This window comes from Carcharodon carcharias, chromosome 16, assembly GCF_017639515.1.
Source record: "Carcharodon carcharias isolate sCarCar2 chromosome 16, sCarCar2.pri, whole genome shotgun sequence".
NCBI lineage: Eukaryota > Metazoa > Chordata > Chondrichthyes > Lamniformes > Lamnidae > Carcharodon > Carcharodon carcharias.
The window spans coordinates 86,636,319-86,659,672 of NC_054482.1; the positions used below are offsets into that span (position 1 = coordinate 86,636,319).

At 41.6% G+C, this 23,354-nt stretch overlaps 1 protein-coding gene, 1 long non-coding RNA gene and 1 other non-coding gene across 3 annotated transcripts; 1 reads left to right on the top strand and 2 right to left on the bottom strand.

Moving 5' to 3' along the window:
* Positions 1-5,851: 5,851 nt before the first annotated feature.
* best4 (bestrophin 4) lies at positions 5,852-16,720 on the top strand. The gene is given in 8 exon segments (XM_041207827.1): positions 5,852-5,990; positions 7,968-8,032; positions 8,182-8,259; positions 9,177-9,329; positions 10,893-10,973; positions 13,399-13,547; positions 15,809-15,987; positions 15,990-16,720. Coding segments are annotated over 8 exon segments (969 nt in total). The 3' UTR covers positions 16,115-16,720.
* Positions 16,721-18,590: 1,870 nt separating this feature from the next.
* LOC121288862 lies at positions 18,591-21,654 on the bottom strand. The gene is made up of 5 exons (XR_005945463.1): positions 21,513-21,654; positions 21,114-21,200; positions 20,187-20,254; positions 19,313-19,390; positions 18,591-18,790 (listed from the first exon to the last, which is right to left on the bottom strand). It is a non-coding gene; the product is annotated as an uncharacterized LOC121288862 (long non-coding RNA).
* LOC121289497 lies at positions 19,878-19,946 on the bottom strand. Its single transcript, XR_005945590.1, has one exon. It is a non-coding gene; the product is annotated as a small nucleolar RNA SNORD38 (small nucleolar RNA).
* Positions 21,655-23,354: the final 1,700 nt, after the last annotated feature.

Genomic DNA, 23,354 nt, shown 5'->3' on the forward strand with positions numbered 1-23,354 from the left:
AAATCGCGGCTGGAGACTGTTTCCCGGCCTCTCCTGGGCCTGCCCGCTGTGCCCGCCTGACAACCCAAAAATCCTGCCCGTTGTGTTTGATCGAGTCTTTTTTGATGTAGACAATGGCCCTGCTATCCAGAGGAAAGAAGCAGGGGGAGGTTTCGTGGTCAGGACACCTGGAGGAACAGGTTTCCCTCAGGTCCAGCTGAATTTAATGACAGCGCATGCTCGCCATTTTTGGACCCTGTTTCCCGACCGTAACCAGCCAGATTGGCATCAGGTCACAGGAAGAAGGGTGGGGGAGATCAGCGAATGAGGGGAGAAGATGGTGGAAGTGACTGGGGAGATCTGAGGGAGGAAGGGAAAAGATTGGGGGAGCTGCCTGTTGAGGGTATTGGGGAGCCCAGAGAGAATTGAGAATCATGGAAGACATTGGATTGCGGTGGAAGGGGTCTGACCGCTTGAGATGTTAAGAGGTTTACTTTTGCACAGGGGGGAAAATATTTCAGTGAGTGGCCCACCCCATGGAAGCAGCTTGGTCACCTGTCACTCTTCATCTGCTGTCTGTTTGTAAAAACTGTATATGGGCATATTCAAGGTGCTTTTGGTTTGGGTTGAGTTTTGTTTTTACACAGCTTTATATCCCATCGGACCCAAATCAAACTGTTTTGGTTGGGGTGGGGTTTTTGGGGGGACAGGGGTAGTGGTGTTAAAATTCATCCCTGGTGTCTATAAGCTGTAGTCATAGGCAGAAAAAAAGCACAATTACCCTGATTTTCTCTGGGTAACAACATAAGCTTCTTCAAAGCATTTGTTCTCATCTCTCTCTACAAATTGTTAAGGAAAGCTCAAGGTTTTTGTAGGCCTCTAGTCACACATTCTGTCTATGATTCACGAAGAATCAAAAAGTCCCGGAAAAGATTCAAGACAATGGCTCCAGGGATGCGGAACTTCAGTTATGAAGATAGATTGAGGAAATTAGGACTATTTCCCTTAGAGAAAAGAAGGCTGAGAGGAGATTTGATTGAGGTATTTAAAATCGTGAGGGGAGAGAGAACAGATAGGGAGAAACTGTTCCCACTCGTGAAAGGATCGAGAACAAGAGAGCACAGATTTAAAGTAATTGGCAAAAGAAGCAAAGCGACACGAGGAAAAACTTATTTACGCAGCCAGTGGTTTAGGTCTGGAATGCACTGCCTGAGAGTGTGGTGCAGGCAGGTTCAGGTGAAGTAGTCAGAGAGGAATTAGACAGTTATCTAAAAGAAGGAATATGCAGGGTTACGGGGAGAAGGCAGGAGAATGGCACTAAGGGAATTGCTCATTCGGAGAGCCAGTGCAGACACAATGGGACGAAAGGGCACCTTATACACTGCAACATACACTGTGTTTCTGTGACCTCCTTCCTATGCCAGCACCTTCCAAAACCACGACCTCTGCCAACTAGAGGACAAGGGTAGCAGATGCATGGGAACACTACCATCAAATTCACCTCCAAGTCATACGCCATCCTGGCTTGGAACTATATCGCTGTTCCTTTACTGTCACTGGATCAAAATCCTGGATCTCTCTCTCAAACAGTACTGTGGGTTTTCCTACAACACATGGACTGCAGCAGTTCAAGGAGGCACATTCTCAAGGGCAATTAGGGATGGGCAATAAATGCCAGTCTAGCCAGTGATGCTCACATTTCATGAACAAATAAAATAAAGCTATTGTTTACAAAATCCTCAGCAATTATGCAGTTCCTGTCAAAATACTAGATGCCATCTTTTACTATCTAAGGCCCATTGTTTCAGAATAATCAAACAGGCAGATCACAAAACCTGTATCGCAACAACACCAATCTGCTAAAACGTATATTGATACATCAAACTCTGAGTATCTTGGGAACGAACAATTTAAGCTTTTCATTATTTCTAGCCATCCATAAATTAAAGAGAAATCAAAAACCTTAATCTTATGAGATTAAACCAAAATCTAATCCTACATAAACATATATACAGGAATAGGTGATCTTACATTCTCTTGTTTCCTTAAGGAGACCAGACTACAAATAATAATCTCTGAAAAATACCAACCAAATAAGAATTCAGGTTGTGGTCCTCAAATAGCAATATGTCCTTGCTTGATGGTGTGAGTGCGTGTCTGTTTGTGTGGCAATACACAAAGGAGCAATACATTGTGTAAGAGATTGTGGAATTATTTATGGTGATATTGGAATAATAAATCAATGATGAGCAGATAGTGTCTGAAAAGCCTGCATTTAAAAGGAAGACCAAATCCCCAAATCTTCCTTGCAAAACAAACTGCTGTGGACAGTCTGCCATACCCTTCACCAGGTGAGAAATTATTACTGTCTAATTGCTTTTGCTAATTATTTTGATTTTCTTTTTATGTCCTAGACTTGAATCTCCTTATACCTATCTTACATTGCACTGTGCATTCAGCCAACAAAATGGGGAGCGAGCCTACTCCCAGAATTCTGATGATGTTCTGGTTTCACTGGTTGCTATGAGGTGTGAGAGAATGAGGTGCCAGTGATTTATTTTCCCTCTGTAGCAGCGTATTCCCTTGTCTATGCCTGGGATTCTTCTGGTTCTTGTAGATCTTTCACTAAGTGGGGAAATCACAAACACAGTCCCGAACAATCTGTTGGAGCCTTAAAACACTTGTGAGTTTGAAAATGAGTTAAATTTAATTTGTGTGACGAATGTACTTTTTCTAAAGTCTGTAAATAATAAACAATTCAATAGCCTATCTTGGAAATTGAAAATACCTCAACCCTATTATGTTAAAAAAGATCTTTGATCCTTGGTTGGCTGTGAACAGGTGAAACAGATGGATTATTTAAATTGAATGCTGCAAAGCTTCTTGTAGAGATTGAGGTCAGAAATACTGGAAGACAGTTAGAAGTCAAACGTCAACTCTTTTCTTCTCCGCCGATGCTGCCAGACCTGCTGAGTTTTTCCAGGTAATTCTGTTTTTGTTTTAGAAGTCAAGTAAGTTGACCCTATGACTTTGGGGAAGTGTGGCATGCTCTTTACTTTATATCATATAAAGCTGTTCTGATTGAATTAAGTGAGTTTGATCATAAACACTATTGAGTATCTTTATCTTACCATAAAAAAGCAGCTTAGCAAATGTAGCTGGCCTTATCTCTCGCCAAGGGTTTGCTGGTTCCACCTTCAGAGAGATTGAAGTATATATAAAAAAGGCATAAATACATGGTTCAGGTCGGAAGGGGGTACCATTGATACCCTCTGTCCCGTCACAGTACAAGTAGATAGGGGGAAGCACAAAAGAACTCCCATTAAGATAAGATGCTCAGGTACTTATGGGAGTGATTGATGACACTGAACCCAAGAAGGTGTCGGTGGCTGTGCTGAGGTTGCAACACTTATAAGGGCAGATGGCTTGAAATTCAGACACAGCAGAGCACACCCAGTAATTTTTCATGGCCCAATCCTAACTCATTTGTTTGACTATTGAATATTTGACTTAGACCAGACAGCTCTCACTGCCCATGGTATGGTGTGCAGAGCTAGACTTGATGCCCTCAGGCACTTGCACAAACTGATGTTCTGGGTCTCGTGCACTACAATCCACTCCTTCATATGCCATAGATAGGCAAGCTATGATACTTTTTTGTTTGATACAGTAGTTTCTATGCGCGACTATAATTTAGAAGCTTATTGAAATGACAGACAACCTGCACCAAGCAACCGAGAATATTGTCAGTTCAGGTAATAAGAGTAAATCAAAGGGCCATTGGTGTAGGCAGTCTGAAAGATTGAGATCATCCATGCTGCTGTTATCTCATCAACCTCCGTCTCTCCACTTCTCCTGATATTCCCCGGTCATTAATCACCCAGTATCAGATCCCTCTTAACACTACACTTTCTCTTCCTTTCCTTACAAACTCATCTTGTTCCTTGATGTCTTCTTATGGAGCTCCTGACCACTCACTTACACTTGCTAACTCTCATGCTTGACGAGTGTAAATGGCTTTTTGCTTACCCATCAGCCCCATCCCTTTTAAGTAGACTTCAGCACCTTTTTTCAAAAATCCTACTTTGCTCCATCAATTCGCTTCAACTACTGCCCTTTTCTAACCTCCCTTTTCTAAGGTTCTCAAAATTGTCTTCACCTCATATCTCCATCCTTATCTCTCCCAAAATTCCCTATTTGAATCCCTTTGTTCCACTCTGCTCACAGCACCAAGAGCACTCTATCATCACGAATATCATCCCATGTGATCATGGCACATTATCTTTCATTACATTTCTTGCGTTTTGCACAGCATTCTGTATGGGTGCTGATGCCATCCTTTTCCATTGCCCAGCTCCATGGGGTTGTTTCATGTTCAAACATAGCCACATTTGCAGCAATGGCTTCCCTTCTTGGCCCTGCCATGCCACTTCCCAAATCCTGCAAGGATCCTTGGTTGCCTCTTCTTGCTCATCCATATACTACCCACTTGTGATATCACCTGTAATCACAGAGTCAGCTTCCACATGTGCGCTGATCGTTCCCTGCTTTACCACATCACTGGACCCCATGACCACCTCTCAGATTGTCCACCCAACATCTAACAAACAACTGAACTTTGGGACAATCAAAGCCACTATTCCCACTTCCAACCATAAACTCTGCTCTCTTACCAATGACTCCATTACACTCTCTGGTCACTTGCTGAGGATGAGCTTGACCCTATGAAACGTTTGCAATCCTGTTAAACTCAAAGATGACCTATATCTACTCATCACCTAGACCACAATATTGCTTGCTAAAAACTCACCCCAAAGTGGATAAGGTAGTATAGTGGTTATCTTACTGCACAAACTTCCAGAGTTCATAATCCAAATGGCAAGCCGTGAAATTCAATTCAACGGATTTGGTACAGTGTCAGCTATGAAAGTCACAAGAATTCAAATGGATCACTACTAAACAGCAGTTTATAAAGTCTGAGTTATTTAAAATCCCAGAGGGAAGCTTTAAACAACTGTCATAACCTAAATTTTCAATTGGTATGTTTGAGATGCAGCTCTGAATTCAGGAATAAGACCACCAGTTCTCAAGGGGTTTTTATATCAAACTACATGAGACATTTATTAATTTACAACAAATTAAAAACATACACATGGCTACAAATTACTATCATAACTTTTTAACAAATTCCCAAATTAATCTCCACTAAAGCAACAATAACCCATTGACTTAATCAGACACCAGGTAAAGCATTTTTACCTTATGAATTCAACATGAGGTTCCTTTCAATTTGGTTCCTTTGCAGACAGTTGTAGGCTTACATCTGCTTAGATGTTACATGCCTCTGCCTTTCACACACAAACTCCTCTCAGGTTGTACCCAGCACTTCTCTTTGAATGGAAATTCTCATTGTATCACCAGGCCCTTTGAAGTCCTTTCATAGTACCAATTTTATTAATAATATAAACATTGCTTGCTGTCTCCTAGCTAGGTGTAAGATTTTACTCGCACTCTTGAATGCTGTATTCAACAAAATGCAAATGTATCTACTCCTCTGTTTACATCTCAAAACTACTATACATCAAAGCACCCAGACTAGCTGGCTTTAATCCACACACACACACCCACAGACTAAACCTCTATTTTAAAAAAAAATTCCAATAACATTATATACATTAATAGCTTCATGACAAGTCAAATTTACTTCATATACATTTCTCAATTTTCAGAAGGTGGGTAGACCAGCTTCTCCCAGATATTTGTCAACATCAATTAAATTGAAAGCTCTAAGCAATGCATTCATTATGTTATCTTTGTATATGTTAATTTGAGATTTTAATGAACTTTCAGGTTACTACCATTAAGGTGCGCAATGACAATCTCTTACACACTAAAAGTTGCAGATGCCTGATTTGCTGGATTCTCCAAACTACTCTTTTGTTGGAAAGGAAGTATTTACAAGCTGTTGTACAAGGAGTTCATTGTGCTCATCAGCCTATATTTAATATACCGTACAGGAAAAAGACATTTTTTGCTTTGTGATTTAATTCCCCTGATCACCGTTCAGCTTTCCTTCTTGGTCCCTGCTGACATGACTCTCTCTCCTTAATGGTTCCATTTCCTTTCAAAAGCATACACTCCTCCTCAAAATAATGACAGCCCCACTCTAATCATTCTTTCCTCTTCTAATTACTTGACTATGTTGTCAACTCCAAAATCCACATCCATCTCTCCTGCAATTCCTCATCTAAGTCCGTCCAATTAATTTTCCAGCCTAGATACAGCACCATAGCTGCTCCAACATTATGAATGGCATTCTGTGGCCGTGAGGAGCAATACCCCATCACTCTGTGTTCCTTGGACTCTGCGCTTGCAGCAGCAGTCTGGCGGGGATGGAGGGAAATGCAGAGCAGCCTGTAAGGCGGCGCTAAGCTAATTTTTATTCCGTGTCGAGCTATTTATTCCATGACATCCTCTGTGGCTGTAATTGTGGCATACTATGCCCCTTGGCCTTGCTGCAGCTTTTAACATGGTCAACTCCGGCATCCTCCTTCAAAACATCTCCACTGTTGTCAGCTTGGTGGGATTGCTATTTCAAGGTCAAATTCTTACCCTTCACATTGTAAGCAGAACACTTCTTAGCAAAAGTTGTTGTACATAACCCCCGCACCAACACTTTGGGAATTCCTCAAGGATCCATTGCATTGACAGCCTTTCTCACTCAATAGTGACGCCACCACCATCTTTATATTAGCCCACCTGCTCCTGAAAGCTTGATCTATGCCTTTGCCACCTCTAGATCCACAATCTCAATGCTCTCCTACTGGGTCTCTCATTGTTCCCTTTCCATAAACTCCAATTCATACAAAACTCTGGCCTGTATCCTATCGTGCATTAAGTCCCACTCACTCCTAGCCTTGCTGGCCCTCTTTGATTGACATTCCCAATGCTTCAAATTTAAAATGCTAACTCTTCTGTTTAAATTTCTGCATGGCCTTGGTCTTCCCTTTCTCCAACATTGTAGTCTCTGTTCCTCTTACTTCAGCCTCTTATGCAAAACTCCCTCCCTCTCCCTTCACCCATCATTAGTAACTGTATGCACCAACTGGTTTAACTACAGCAAAGAAAATGAATTATTTTCCAAGTTGGTGACACCGTTATTGTGCGGTTGGTTTAAATAAAGGGAGGATAATGTCATCAGACTAAACAATTTACCAACAGCAAATTAAATGATTGTTCTATGCTTATTGCTTCATTCTCTGAAACTGTCTGGTTGATCGACCGGTTATCAACTTGTATGAAAGGCAGGCCCGGCTCTGGCAGTCCCAATAACGGAAAAAGATGAGATGTTCACTGCTATTGAGGGCTGCAACAGAACCACAACTTCCAGGAAGCTGACTTACAATCGATTCCAGAAGTTGCAGTTTGCCAGAATGGGCAAATTTTGTGTTGTAGCTTTACCAGGTTGACACCACATTTTTGCATTGACGGTGTCGCAGGGGCCCATCAGCCTGTAAAGTTGGGCTGTCTGCCCTGTATTTACCTCAATATTTACACTGATTTTAAGGCTGCTCCCAGCGGACATAGAGCTTGTTCAGGAGGGTAGCCTTTTAAATCAGGAACAATGTTTAAACAATCATTGCCAGGTAGATGCCAGTGTTGTAGCTGTAGTGGAACAGATTGGCTAGGGGTACAGCAAGTTCTGGAACACAAGTCTTTATTACTATTGCCGGAATATTGTCAGGGCCCATAGCCTTTGCACCATCCAGTGCCTATAGCCGTTTCTTGATATCATGTGGAGTGAATTGAATTGGCTGGAGCACCTAAAAAGAGCATTCCAGTCCTGCAGTACAAGGGAGGCCTTATTAAAATAACAATTTTCCCCTTACCTCCCTCTTTCTCCCCCTCCCTTCTTCAGGAAGCTACTTAGCACTGCACTGCTGCTGATGACTGAAATTCTGGCTCATGTTTCGCACCCCCCTATCCAGCATGTCATCAGCATTGTGCCAGTGTGCCAGGAAAATGTGTGAATGAGTTGAGCCCACAAGAACAGGTAAGACCAGCTCTCTTTTGCACAGGGGCACGCAGCGGGGGAGACTGCATTACCTGCAATGTTGTGTTAAAGCACTAGTTAATTGATGTCACTACTGAGCTGTTGTAGCTTGATCCATTAACAGAAATCTCTCCGTTTCTCATTTGCAGGAATTGAATCAACATCGGGCAAAATGCAGCCTGTTATTTCACAATGACTAAATCAGCATCCCCCTAGTGTACACTCAGGTCAGAATTTCATTGAACTCCAATTCCTGATCCATAGAAATTAGAGAAGTCCATCTATGGCTATACATGTAACTAAGGTCCCAGCTTCAATCTTCTACGTATGCTGAGTTAGTAGATCTCAGCTGCATCAACAGTCTGGGTGCTAAAATTGGACTCGGGACTCCAGGTTCAGGAGAAGAAAATGAGCTAAGGACTGCCTACAGAGTATTAAGCAAAGAACCCCTAAAAGTAGTCCCGCACAACATACCCTCTCATTTATTTTGTAGTGCACAGGTAATTTGTTTAAGTGCACAGACCCATTAAATTTTTTTGTACAGCTGTCTATGAGAGGTGACTTAAAGGGGCTGACTTTTGCCTGGCTGCGCAGCTTAGAGGGAACATTGTCCTGTTGCAGTCTCATCGCTTGCTGAGTAAGGCCAAGATTGAGCTCTTTCAGCTGTCAGCTGCTGCCAATGCTCACATGTGAATAATGGCCAACTTGAAAGAAGTGGAGAAAAGAAAACTGGAGAGGAAAAAAGAACAAAGGAAAGAATAGAATTTATAAAAAAAAGGTACACTGGGCTATTTTTGGTATTAACTCCTTCATTGAAATCAGAGTTATTGTATGAAACAATCATAGGCACCAATGTATGTCCTACCTTTCACTGGCGCAATTTGCTGGACTTCCAATCCATCACATTTTTGTTGGGTACTTGTGCCAGGGCATCATGAATTTGATGGAGCAGTTTGGTGCTTTTAATGAATTTTCATTCGCTTCTGTGACTTTTGGCTTGCACTTGGTAAAGATTCACCTGCAGAAATACTGTGAACTTAGGAATGTACACACTTGGCATCTAGCAGAATGTAGAACAGGAAATATCCTTTCCTAAGTATTTACAGAGTCCACATTCCATGATATCTTCTGTTTTACTTCACAGGTGGTTACTATTGCAGTCTATTCCTTCTTTGCCTTCTGTCTGATTAGACGCCAGTTTCTTGAGCCAAGGACAGGCTACAGAGAAGATAACATAGACTTTTATGTCTCCATCTTCACTCTACTGAAATTCTTCTTTTATGCGGGTTGTCTTAAGGTCAGAGCTTTGCACTCAATTGGATACATTGCATTTTAAGCGGCTGGATCACAGGGAATTTGGATGGTAGTTATTTGCGTTAATATTAAGTGGGTTTGCATCCTTGGGCCCTCCTGTTTTTCATCTGTATGTGCCCCTTAGAAATATATTATTCACAAGCATGGAGTAAGTTCTTTTATGTATGCTAACAATCCTAAATTTACCTTCTGACTCTATTTTTAAATTCCATGTCTGTCACTGTGCTGAAAGACAGCCTACCCAACCCCCAAGCTGAAACTGAATATCTTGCAGCTCAACAGTGACAAGATTGAAGCCATTCTGATTCACTTCCATCAGGAACCCTGTGCACTGCCTCAATCTCAAATAATGAAAGTTCTGTCTTCCTTTGGATAATGAGCTGACTATCAAACCCAACATCCAGTCCTTCACAATGGCCAAATTTCACCTTCAAAACATCAGTCTTACCTCATTTCCACTCTTACAAAACTCAATCATGCATATTATTTTTAGACTCAATTTTTCCAATACACAATGTGATTTCCTCCTTACACAAATCCCAACTAATTCAGAATTTCTCTCCTACCCTGCTGACCTTCTGAATTCCACCTTAAGTAATTCATCTAGTACTCATCCGTCTGCATCCGATCTAAACATTCAATTGGCTCCAAGCTGAATCCTTGTCAGCCTGTTTGCTCTCTGTTCCTTTCTAAAATTCTCAAAGCTTCAAATCCCTCCACAGATCTTGCCCTTCACTATCTCGGCAATCCCTTCCACTCTTCCTCCTTGGTCTACTTTGCATCTCCCTGCCTCTGCTCCATATTACAACAGTGACTACACTTCAAATTGCTTCATTGGTTGTAAAGTGCTTTTGGATATAGAGGTAATTGAAAGGTGTAAGTTAATGCAAGTCTTTCTTTCTTACCAGCAAGGGAAAGGGTTTCAGACTTGTTCCACACTCTGGAACTCTCTTAAATTACTTTGCCTTTCCATATCTCGCTCTCCACCTTAAGTTTTGTAAGGCCAACCTCCTAAACTGGGGTGGTATTGGCTTAATGGTATTATCACTGGACTAGTAATCCAAAAACCACAGATGGTGAAGTCTGAACCCAATAAAAATCTGGAATTAAAAGTCTGATGATGACCATGAAACCATTGTCATAAAAACCCATCTGGTTCACTAATGCCCTTTAAAGGAGGACATCTGCCACCCTTACTTGGTCTGGTCTACATGTGACTCCAGACCCACAGCAATGTGGCTGACTCTTAAACGCCCTCTGAACAAGGGCAATTGGGAATGGGTAATAAATGCCAGCCTAGCCAGCAATGCCCACATCCCATGAATGAATAAAAAAAAATCATCTTCCCTCAACTTCCTCTCCTACCCTTGCTCAGGTTTGATGTCCAACTCCAGACCCCTTTACTATGCTTTGCTGCAAATGTATTTAGTTCTTGTACTGCAAAGTGTCATGGAGAAAGAAAATTGGCAAAAGCAGAACGAAAAATAGCCACAGATGAAATTAACATCAATAATGAAGGTGGTTTCATGTCTTTATTCTTAATCAGGTAGCAGAACAGATCATTAATGCATTTGGGGAGGATGATGATGATTTTGAAACAAACAAGTTGATTGACCGCAATCATCAGGTACATTAATATTGTGGTTTTGGACCATTAACTATTTCAAATAAAGCAAGTGATGTGCTGCATGTGGAAATGGTTAAAATTGCAGTTTCCTTAGTTTTATTTCAATTTAGTGATTTCATTTAAGTCAGCAGCTAGTTTTAAAGTGCCCCTGTTGTCCCCCTCAAGCCACCCAAAAAAAAGGACATCGTGCAGCTGGCACAGTGCTGTTTAGAGTTTGAGTGGCTAACATGTTATGGATTATCTGCTGAGCTTGGAAGACAAGATTGTCACACAGTCAGAGCGTGCTGGGATAAAGAAAATTAAATGGGGATTAAATGCAGAACGAAAGGATAGCAATCAGTAATTCCATGTTGCTATCTAATAATGATTTAAATAATAACGATAAATTAAAGATTTCCCTCAGAACTTTTCCCAGTGTCATAGTCAGGTACTGCATTGAAGGCTATTGAATCCATGCCAGCTTCCTGCTAAACACAAACTTTGGATCAACACTGAGCCAGTGGGAAACAAAAGTAGAATTACCTGGAAAAACTCAGCAGGTCTGGCTGCATCGGCGGAGAAGAAAAGAGTTGACGTTTCGAGTCCTCATGACCCTTCCACAGAACTTGAGTCAAGGGCTCATCTATTCACAGTGCTGCCTGTGACACTGTCCTAACTCCATGAAATGGCTTCTGATTCAGTATAGTTCCTTTCTATAGGGAAAATATTTCAGGCAGCAAATCCTTAGTACTGTGTACAAAACCAACCACAACTCAGTGCTCCACATGGATGGTGCAGTGAAAGCATATCTCATGCTACTACAATAGGGCAGAAGGAGCTATTCGAAGGTTAAGGTAAATGTCACAACTTACTGGGGATAGTGCACTGTAATATCAAGTCCCACTGTTTCCCCGAGCCCCACAAATATGAAAAGTTTGACCAAACCACCAGATTGCCCCAATTCTGCCTAACTGTATAATTTGGGTTAACTAACAGAATACAAGCACCAGGTTTGAAAACTTAATGGCCAGGATTGTGCCTTCGTCGGGGCAATCAGGAATCCGGCCGCCGCCCATGATCAGGATTTCACACTGGCAGGCCAGTCAAGGCCCGTCCAGTGTGAAATGTGCACTGCAGCACTGCCTGTGGAGGGGGAAGAGAAGGGCGAGCATGTAAGTTTGCGCATGTGCACAGGAAAAGTTCCCTGAGGCACAGAGCTGCCTCAGGGAGAAGAAGATTTTTGAAAATTAAAAATGAAGAATTTTAAAATGTTAAAAAGCATGTCCCCTCATATGACTCTGCCACATGACCAGGGATATGTTATGTATGAAATGTTAATATTTTTATTTAATTTATAATTGCTGTTGAAAACCTCATCCCACCTGATAATGAGGTTTTCTAAAAAATCCAAAGGCTGCTTGGCCTTTTCGCCTGCCTGTCAACAGTGGGTGGGCAGCAAAAAATTTAATTCAATTAGATTAGCTTGTTAATTGTCGGCGGATGCACTTTGCCCATGTGCGCCTGCCGACTGAAATATCATGCAAGTGCGCGATGACGTCAGGATGCTTGCCCGGCGTCATCTTACACTTGTTCGGGTCGGCGCATGCCCACCCAACGAGCAAAAAATCCTGGCCAATAAGCAATTAACTGTTTATTGAACAAACTGTTGTTAACCAGCCGCAAAGGAAAGAAATATGAGCTAAAATCTAACTCTATAACCTAAACTCTACCTCTTAGATCCCTATACACATACATACAAGACACAAAAGAGGCACAAAAACATGGATTTTAAGAGTGGGATAAAACAGTTCAATAGCATCAATTCTGGAGTACAGGATTTGATGGGTTGATCTTGATCGATGTCTCCCAAATTTCTTTCAGTTCTTGTTGATGACATGAGGTGCTTTTCTAGCACTTTCAGTCCTTAGTTCGCTGGTTGAGCAGTTGTCTTTCAATGCTTTTCCTCTTGACAGGGGTTTTCAGAGAGAGCAGGTTAAATGGATAGGAGGAGAAAAAGCCAGTTAGCTAGCTATTATTGTAGAATTACTAGAATCTTACACACACAGAAGAGAGAGGTTTTAGGTCCTTTTCCTTTCAGGCTAGGAGCTATTCTGCTGCACTACCCTCACACAAAACCTGGTCAGAAACCAATTAAACTGTTGCCAGGCAGTTCCCTTGGTCCAGGACTCCTTTCCTGACATTCTGTCTTTCATAGCACAGTCTGTTCCAGGACTGCAACATTGTGGATATTTCATCCTGTTCCAGTAGACATGTCTTTCAAACTGCAGCCATTTTAATTTTAATCCCTTATCCAGAGAAAAAGAGATATATTCCTTACATAAAGGAGAATTGTTGGAATGGTTTGATGCAGAATGTAAAAAAAAAATCCTCAGCATTGATCTCCCTTATAATAAATAAATGTGTTTAGAGCTCTCTATTTGTGCAGGTTTCTTTTCTCTCTGTGGATATGTAGCAGAATCTTCCACCAACGGAGAAAGACAAATATTGGAATGAATCCACGGCTCAGCTTCTTTACATCATTGCTACAGCCGAGACCCACAAACCATCATTTTTAGGATCTACCTTTGATGTGCGGCCAGTAAAAATTCTATTTCAGTGGAGTGATGAGAGACCACATAGTCAGGGGAGCAATGAAGAAAAACTAGTAGTAATAGGAATTTGAAATTAAAATGTTATCCTGGTTAATGATGTTTGGGGCTAATTAGAACAGTGAAACTTATCACATTTCACTTCAGACAGGCTGGTTATCAGTTTTGTTGTTATCATTTTTATTTAAATCACTAAAATATTTCCTTTTTTTGCTTGTTGTCATCTATACATTCACCACTCAATGTTCTTTTTAGGGTGTATAATTGACTAACAGCTTCTTCCCACAACTGAATTAGGACAGTCATACTTCATTGAGCATGTCAGTATGATACAGGCACAGGAATCGAGACAAGAAATAGAGGGGGGAAAAAACAGAAAATATAAAATGAGAAATTTTGATCAGTCATACAAAAAACAAAAACGCATCTATATTTTGTGCCCTCAAGTTAGAGTTTTACAACTATTAGATTACTTTTGAAGTTCACTTGCCTTTGCTATTTCAGTAAATGCAGCAGCCGGTTTGAACACGGATCCCTTCACATCCACATGTTTATATCTAAGCTTAAGTTATATAATGGTACTACCAACTAAATAAAACTGACATATGCAAATCCAATACTGTGCAAATCTTTCAAGAATCAAGGTAGATCTGGCTCTGGTTTTTAGTCCAGGTCAGATTTCCGTGTGTGAAGAAATGAAGCCTGGAATATTTTAACTGCTAGGACTCCTTCAACTTCCCATCTAGGTTGCTGCTCTCAAGAGTGGAGGGCAAGTTTCTGACTGGGAAGGCCTCGGCTTTCTTTGTAAGAACACTTTGCTCTGTCAGTACCAATGAGGAGAGTGCAACAGTTTTAAAACCCACTTTTTTGGGCCTCTTCTGGCCCTGTCCAGTTTGTTGCCAGATTGGTGTAGTCGAAAATTCACAACAACCATTTAGGCCCAATGATATATTACTCAGCACCCCACTAGAATTGGGAGATATTCCTTGCTGCCTTTCCAGGAAAGCAGGGGAAAATCCAAACTGGTCAGCTCCCAGATAGTAGCAAACTGGGTGATATAAAAACTGTCCAGTTTCTGCAATCATTCCCTAAAATTTTTGTCTGGCATAGAAAACATATCTCTATACAGGGCAATTCTACCTCCTAGCTGAGCCAAAAGAACTCTGTGCTCCTTCCAAGTAAAACACTGGTTTACTTGTAATTTTGAGGAAACTGTATTCACAGCTCACAATTTAGTCTCCTGTAGATTATGGAAAACAAATGCAGACTGGGTGATTGTTCATCCAGAAGCATGACCCCAAGCTTCCAATCACTTACCATTTTAATTGTCTGCTCCACTCTGACCCCAATCTCCTACACATGGTTCCAATGAAGCTTAGGAACAGCACCTCATCTTACAATTAGGCCACTTTACAAGATTCCTAATTCAAAATGGAGTTCAACAATTTCAGATCGTGATCACAGTTCCCATTTGCTCCCTGATAGCAAGTTCTGGTAATAGTTCTGCTTTTGTCATTTACAAATTGACTCTTGGGAATAACTGTTCCATTTACAAACCCTTTTATCTTGCACTCACTTTTGTCATTTAATAACTCCCGCTTTCAACCTACGACACATCTTCCTTTCTTCACCCTCCTCCCACTTCAAAACTGTTACATTCCAAATTTTTCCAATTCCCATCTCCAAATGCAATCTGACCAGACTATTCACAATATATGTTTTTATTCTAGGGAACTCAATAATAGGTTTAACACTGAACACTTATGGATCTCCAAGTATGAGTGAGACTGGAGTTTAACCAGCTCATTGCCACGATTCCACCAGTATAGACCATCAATGAGTTTCATGATTAGCTCTCCTCATGGATAAATCTATGTACCACAGCAATCACAAGACCCATTGTATTTGAACTTTTGCATCAATATTCCCATGAATATAGAACCGCAAAAATACATAACTCAAATTACGCAGAACTTACAGCATTTAATAATCCTCAGAAATTAGTCTCCATTTCATTACTGGGTCCTGAGCTAAATTCTGAACCCAAGTCCCAGTCATTAAGGGTTTTATAATTCTACTGCGACTGTCAGAAGCCACAAGGATACACTATGTGGGAAGTAGAAATCAATGAAATAAAGATGGGTTTCTACCCCCATTTAAAAAAACCCATTTTAAAAAGTGAAAACATTTTACTGTATATTGTAAAGTGGACAGCATAAGCTGAAGAATGTTTTCACTTTGTTTCAGTGTGACTGATAGCCCAGTTCTCAACAGACAAGTTGATCAAGAGTCATAAATGGAACTCAAGATGCAGATCCCCTTACTCAGTCGATTCCTTGATACTGCTGCCTCATCGACTATTAGTCTCAAAAACTTAGGCAGGAGCAATCAAGGGTCAAGATTGTTATGCAAACATGTGGACAGTAGCTCTTCCAACCTAATGAACTTGATTTGGTGACACCCATCAATGAAGAGGACTCAGAAAACGAGGATCAACACAAGAACAGCAAACCTTCTAGTTCTGGTGTCAGTCTCAGGGTTCCTCAGATTTAAAGCATCAAAATTTCAAAAAAGGTACAAGCTTTACTAATTACAGTAGAAAACCCAATGAAAAATCTTATTAGAATGGTCTCTGTCCAGACAACACCTTCAAATAAAACTTCCTATATTTTGACTCCAGCGACAGGCTATGACTTATATTAACTACACCATCTTAAATCAACTCTCGCTTCGAAGAATTTAATTTGGCTCATCAGAAAGTTTGCTTTTAACAGATCTATGCTGGCTATCCCCAATTCACCTATGCTTCGCCAAGAAGGAATTATCTCATGCATTAAATATATGGATATAAGTTACAAGCAGAAGAGATTTAATTATTATTCTTGAAACATGAAAACTGGCTCAAAATGCAAATATCTTGAGAAATTAAAGCTTGCCCTTAATGAAATGAAGTTCAGAAATGTAAATGAATTTATTTTATATAAGAATGTGATGGTCGTAGGAAGTCCTCACTTAATGTTAATTTGTTCCTGGAAAAGTTATGCAAAATAGACATGTTGTTATAGATGGGGGTTGTGTTCCGGTGGAGGGGAGGCAGCTTTAGAATAAATGTTTCCATGCAAACATGTACATGAACACTATAAAGAAATATAGAAAACATCATGAGCGTCAAGATTTTGCTTATAAAGAGAGTTGGCAACAATACAAATAGTAAAAGGGACAACTTATACTGCATGAGTGCTGATTGATTGGCAAGTGGACTGATTGGTAGAGGCAATGCCATGGAGAATGCACCAGGGAAGTTAACTGCCAAGCTTTTGTTCAAATTCATAAAACCAAGTTTGGGTACACAAGCTACGAAAGCCTTGTCTCTTAGGTAAATGGTAGATGTGGGTTTTACAGAAGGTTGGGAAGACTAGAAGGGGTTTTCTGCTGGCTATGAGCAAAATTTTGCAGCAGTGGGGCTTTTAAATTCTCTCTCCTCCCCCACCCCCCCCCCCCCCCCCCCCCACAAAGTGACAGCTGCACTTTTTCTCCGTAGCGCTTCCTAAACATTTGACTGCATTGTTAATGCTTTTGGTCACTCAATCTATGCTGCCAGGGGTGTCTTCAAAGATGGCCACCGCCTCTTGATGCCTTGAAAAAGCTTCACCATGTGATGTTAGTTGTTCTTGCTTACCATCAAACTCGTGCCATTTCTTTCAGGTCCTCTGTATAAATCGACAAAATTTGTATGAGGCAAGTGACTCTGCAACATTCTGTGTTGCTTGCTCATTTTTACAATCATCTCAGATTCTTATCAATAGGCTCCACATGCCATTTGCATTGGGTGAGATAACCTCATTTGATGCCAGATATCAAAGGCCTTAACAAAGTTATAGCTCTTCCATAATTCCTTAGGGTAGTAGCATTGTCACCTTCAGTTTCCCTGACAGCTTGACCAAAGGGTACCAGGCCTTGAACATTGCAATCACCCTTTGATCTGAGAAATGGAGGCACTACTTAATGTCTCAAGAGCCATAGGATGGGCAGAATTTCCAGAAGCAAACCTTTGTTGGCAAGATAATTTGCTCAATAATCCTTGACAGCTGGACAAAAGGGGTTAGAAACCAGTCAAAAAAATACTACAGTTCCCTATGCCTTGTTTGCTCTGTGCATCAGGTAGTTTATCCTTTAAATAGGCCTTCACTGTCCTGGGTGTTTGGACATGGTATACAAGCATCAGCTGGCACTTGTGAAATCATTTGTTACAACTTCATCAAGCAACAATGTCAACAGATCATTTGCTGCTGTAAAGCCTGGCATTCTCTTGCAAAGGCATCCCTTTTCCAGAAGGAACCAGTTTCTTCAACATTAAACATTTGAGTGCATTCACCATCCTCAAATGAGTTTAATTAATGTTTAAATGAAGGATTCAGCTGCTCCATCAGCACTGGCAACTACCCCATTTACAACATTCTGCAAGTTAGCAGAGATTTTATACTGTACAAATGAGTGACTAGAAGTTGAAACAAAAACCATTTAATACAACAGCAATCTTTAAAGATCATTGTTCAAACTCCTAGCCTTTTCCTGAAAGCATTAAACTAAGGAGCGTGTTAAGTTTGCTATTCAATTCAAATAGTTTCCACTGATTTATACTAGATTTAACAAGCCAAATGTTGTTAGCTTCCAAACTTATTAACTGTTCTCCCATTGTTATTGGCAAGCTGCAAGCTCCAGCATTATCTACCGCACACTGGTTTGAGCACTAACATCTAAATTTCACTAAGTGAAACTTGCCTTTGCAATCTTGAGGAAAATTAATGAATACCACAAGAAATGGCTGCTGTTTGCAAAGTTCAGAATAGGGCTGCACTGTTTTAACCACCAAGTTCTACCTGGGCCCAGCAAATAAAAACCTGGCCTGTTTTCATATCTGAGGCTCAAACACCTCCCAAGATTACATACTTCACACCTCACCTGCTCAAACTCACTATGGGAATTACAAAGGAATGACTAAGCAAATAATAATGTGAAAGAGCAGCAATGCAAATGCAAGGTTTTTATTGGAGCTGGTCATTAACAAAACGATTGTGCAGGATGATATTAAGGTCTTCTGTACAACCAGACAAATTTAAAGTGTTTTAATAAACCAGTTTCAAATTACATTATAAAAATATAGGTACTGATCTTCAACTCCAGCATCTTCACTTGACATGCTCAGCTGAGCTGAGCTAATCCCAGTAACTGGAAAGAGAAAATTCTAATTAATGCAACGTAGTAAATTCTGAAATTCAATTAAATGGTATAAAAATTTACTAATTACAGTACATATGTAAATGCTGCCATTAGCAATGCTAAAGTAAATTCAAAACATAGATGTGCTAAAATTATTCTGCAGTTTCACCAACACTATATCTAAACAAAATACTGAGTCAAGAAATTTGAGACCCAAGGCATATGGTTAAGTGTAGCATGTTTGGGGCAAACTTTGATCCATGGTGCCAAATACTTTTCAACATGAGTTTATTGCAGATTAGCAGACTGCTGATTAGTCAACAGTCCCATTAACTTCATGTTTACCTTTCAGCTAGCAATTCCTTTATTCCTACACTACTTCACAGATCTGACAACCATTCCCAAGTCTTCAGGTTACTAGAGTAGCATCATTATATTTCAGTAGCAGAACTGGATAATGTTGTCATCATTAGATGAGAATGGTTGATCATAACTAGGTGTCCCTCACCAAAGGCCACCACCATTACTCACCACATGGACTTGAGACTTCTTGCTCCATAGTCACTTCGTGGGTTTTTTCACTTCATTAAGAACATCTGCATCAAAAGTCTAATAGAAGTGCAGAAAGGAGACAATATATCACAGAAAACACTGAATCCTGACAAAAGCTCATCAGATTTACACCAGTCACAGCCTGTTAGGACTGTCAAGCAACCTAAATTAGTACATCATAAAACTATGGCTTGAGGTCAGAAGGATGGCTGATTAGTGGCTGTTTATACTGGCACAAGAGGGTGCTGATGCTGCAGTGACTACATTCTAGAACCTATAGTCTACAACCAGACTTTGTTAGACTTGAGCTGAGTGATGCACTTGAGTGCACTATTTTAAAGAATTCAAATTAAAAAGTTATTTCATAGGGACAGCAACAGTGGTTCACTGCTACTCAGAAATTTCTGTCTAAAGAATGGAGTCACAAATGCACGAGCAAATTATAAGACAGGAGCCCAATGAACAGGTCCATAAACCATTTATCTGGAGGCAGACTTAGAACTCATGTCCTAAATGCACCATTAGATTTTAACTCTTCCAAGTCTTCCTCAGATCACTTGTGTATCAGCAGTTCAATTCAGTAGCAGAACTGGAAATAGCTTTCATCATGAGAAGACTGGGCTATTTGAAAATGTAGAACAGGGCTTGTAAAACAATACCAAAGCAACTTTAGATAATGGATTAATTCCAGTGTTAACTATTAGATTTAGACTAAATGAAGAGAGAAAGCAAAATAGAAGAACCCGACTGCCCTACCAAACAAAAACATATCACATCTAACTTGTAGTCAGTCTGTTTACTGTATCTGCACAAAACAAGTTAGCTTGGTATATTAGAGCTCATCAAAACTTACTTTGTTTCTAATGCCCCAACTTGGCACATGTCCAATCCCACATGCTCATGATGCTGATTTACTCAGATCTGGATTGAATAGGAGCAAATTTAAAAACTTACATTATTATTCATTTTCAAAAAATACAAGAGTTCAAAACTATTTTAAAAGATTGCACTAAACCAGATCACAAGATGGCATGCATATCCTGGACTCTTCCCTGGGACACGTGCTTAGCAACCTACTGACCTCTCTTACAGTAGTACATAAACCCAAAAGACTGACACAGGCCTAGAACCAGACTTTCAAAAATACCCAGGCTTATTAAATGAGGGGAAATACAAAAAACTAGCTACAAAAGGTCACATTTTCATTATTCACATTTTACGGCAACAAGTATTCGCACAAGTCCTAGTTCTGTCGAAGGGTCATGAGGACTCGAAACGTCAACTCTTTTCTTCTCCGCCGATGCTGCCAGACCTGCTGAGTTTTTCCAGGTAATTCTGTTTTTGTTTTGGATTTCCAGCATCCGCAGTTTTTTTGTTTTTATCTCTGATACAGGATGGTGTAGTTGGGAGTTAGTGAACTTCACATATTTGAAATGCAATACAAGTTTTGATTTCCCAGAACAGAGACCAAACTTTGTGCACTTCAGGAAATTCACTCCTTCCTCAAGCTTTAATAAAATAAAACTAAGTTTTTTTGCCCATTTACAGGGCATGGAAAGAGCACAACTATTGGAAATGCACAAATCATGCAGTATCAAAAAATTAACGTTGTGGGTACTGCTAACCAGACCACAAGGCAGACAACTGAGTCACCCTGCATTACTAACGACGAGCCTACATTTTCAAACACTAGCTGGATCACAAGATCCATTACTGGGACAATACGATTAACTTCTCGACTTGGTGCAAAGGCACTTGCAAGCAAATTTAATGTTAGTACCTTGGCAGGTCACAGCCTGTTGCCCAGTATTCACGGGTCAAGTCCAGGAGGGCCTCGAATCTCGACCGCGTGCCGCCAAGCGCGGCGCTGAAATAAATACGGAGAAATGAATAAAAGACCCGGACAAATCTACCGGGATAATGGAAAATGTCAATCAGCAAATGTTCAGTTCTCCAAGATAGATCTCCACAAAGAGGATTCAGAATATCGCAGCAAATAATTCACATCATGTACACTTGCTCAGGCCTGGCGAAAATCCACCCACCCACCCAAAACCACGAGGCCCAAGGCCTCACACACGAGCCTCACCCCACGAGCCCCGCTCCCCCTCCGGCCGTCAGTGAGCCCAGCATCTCTCGCGCAGGGTTCACCGGTCGACACCCCTCACTATCTCCTTACCGCACGTGGTGAGCAGGCTCCAGGCCCGAAAGAAGTCGGAGCCGACATTTATTCAGCTCACTCAGAGCCCCAGCAGCGAAAGAGAAAGATACTACCGCCTAGCCCCTCCATTTATTGGCGAATATGGCGGAAGTGACATAACTCGCAGCGGGACGTCAGGCGAAGGGGCGGGGTTTACCTGGGGCCTATCATGTGATGAAGCCGAAGATCCTGATTGGTGGGCGGCGGGCTATTGTTGCAGCTGCTCAGTGCAGCAATTGTGTTTAATTGACTGCCACTGCTCTTCAAGAAATGCCTACCTCCTTGAAGAAGTTCTGTTCGTCTCTGCGACAAGATTTCTGTACCTCTCTTTTGCCTTGTTCACCTTCGTTGCTTTCCATTTCTCTCCTGGTGCTTGACAAGGTGTTTACTAAAACCCGCTTTCACAGCCATATCTCCTTTCTCAGTGACTGTCTCCGTCTCTGACTTACCCCACGTGGATTTCAACCCCTCGTGTTTCGAACCCACCCAGGATTACAGGTATCTCTGGGACATAAAACGTTTCTCGAACTGCTGTTCCTGTCACATTCTGAAATCCACACTCAGTGCCATGCGCCACCATATGAACACACTCGACCTCTCCCTCCAGCAGCACAGCTGTACCCTTTTTCAAAGCTGCGCGTGCCCCCAGTTTCATTTTATTCTTCGTCTCATCCGACGCCTCAACAAGAAACTTTTTCTCTTTCTCTCAAGTGCTAAGGAACGCAAGCTCCAACAACTCATCGACACCAACACCCATCTAGGACCCTCCACCCCTGCCCGTCCCTCCGTCCCCACCCCATCTTCCAATCCCAGCCCCAGCCATGTATTCACTATACCCCCTGACCTTCCCCTCTCCGATGCTGAATGTTCAGTGCTCAACAAAGGACTTAGTTTCATACCCTTACGCCCTCACCTCAATGAATTTTGGGCTCGGCATGATGCTGAACCCTTCTTCCGCCATCTTCATCTCCGGGCTCACTTCTTTGGGCAGGAGTCCTCTTCCCCGTTCAACGGATCCTTTCACCCACCTCCAATATTCTCCCTCCACCTGGACCCCTCCCTCTGGATTCTTACCTTCTCTTGATCTTTTCATTGAGAACTGTCGGCGCAACATTAGTCGTCTCAATTTCTCTGCTCCTCTCACCCATTCTAATCTCTCTCTCTGAACTTACTGCACTCCATTCTCTCAGGTCCAACGCTGACATTGTCATCAAACCCGCTGACAAGGGTGGTGCTGTTGTCTGGCGCACTGACCTCTACCTCGGGAAGGCTGAGCGTCAACTCGCAGACACTTCCTCCTACCTCTCCCTGGACCATGACCCCACCACTGAACATCAAGCCATTGTTTCCAGGACTGTCACTGACCTCATCTCCTCTGGAGATCTTCCTCCCGCAGCTTCCAACCTGATAGTCACCCAACCTCGGACGGCCCGCTTCTACCTCCTACCCAAAATCCACAAACAGAACTGTCCCGGTAGACTGATCGTCTCAGCTTGCTCCTGCCCCACAGAACTCATTTCTCGTTATCTTGACTCCCTTCTCTCTCCCCTTGTCCAGTCCCTTCCCACCTACATCCGTGATTCCTCTGACACCTTACGTCACATCAACAATTTCCAGTTCCCTGGCCCCAACCGCTTCCTCTTCACCATGGACTTCCAATCCCTCTACACCTCCATTCCCCACCAGGATGGTCTGAGGGCCCTTAGCTTCTTCCTCGAACAGAGGCCCGAACAATCTCCATCCACCACTACTCTCCTCCGTTTGGCTGAACTTGTTCTCACACTGAACAATTTCTCCTTCAACTCCTCTCACTTCCTCCAA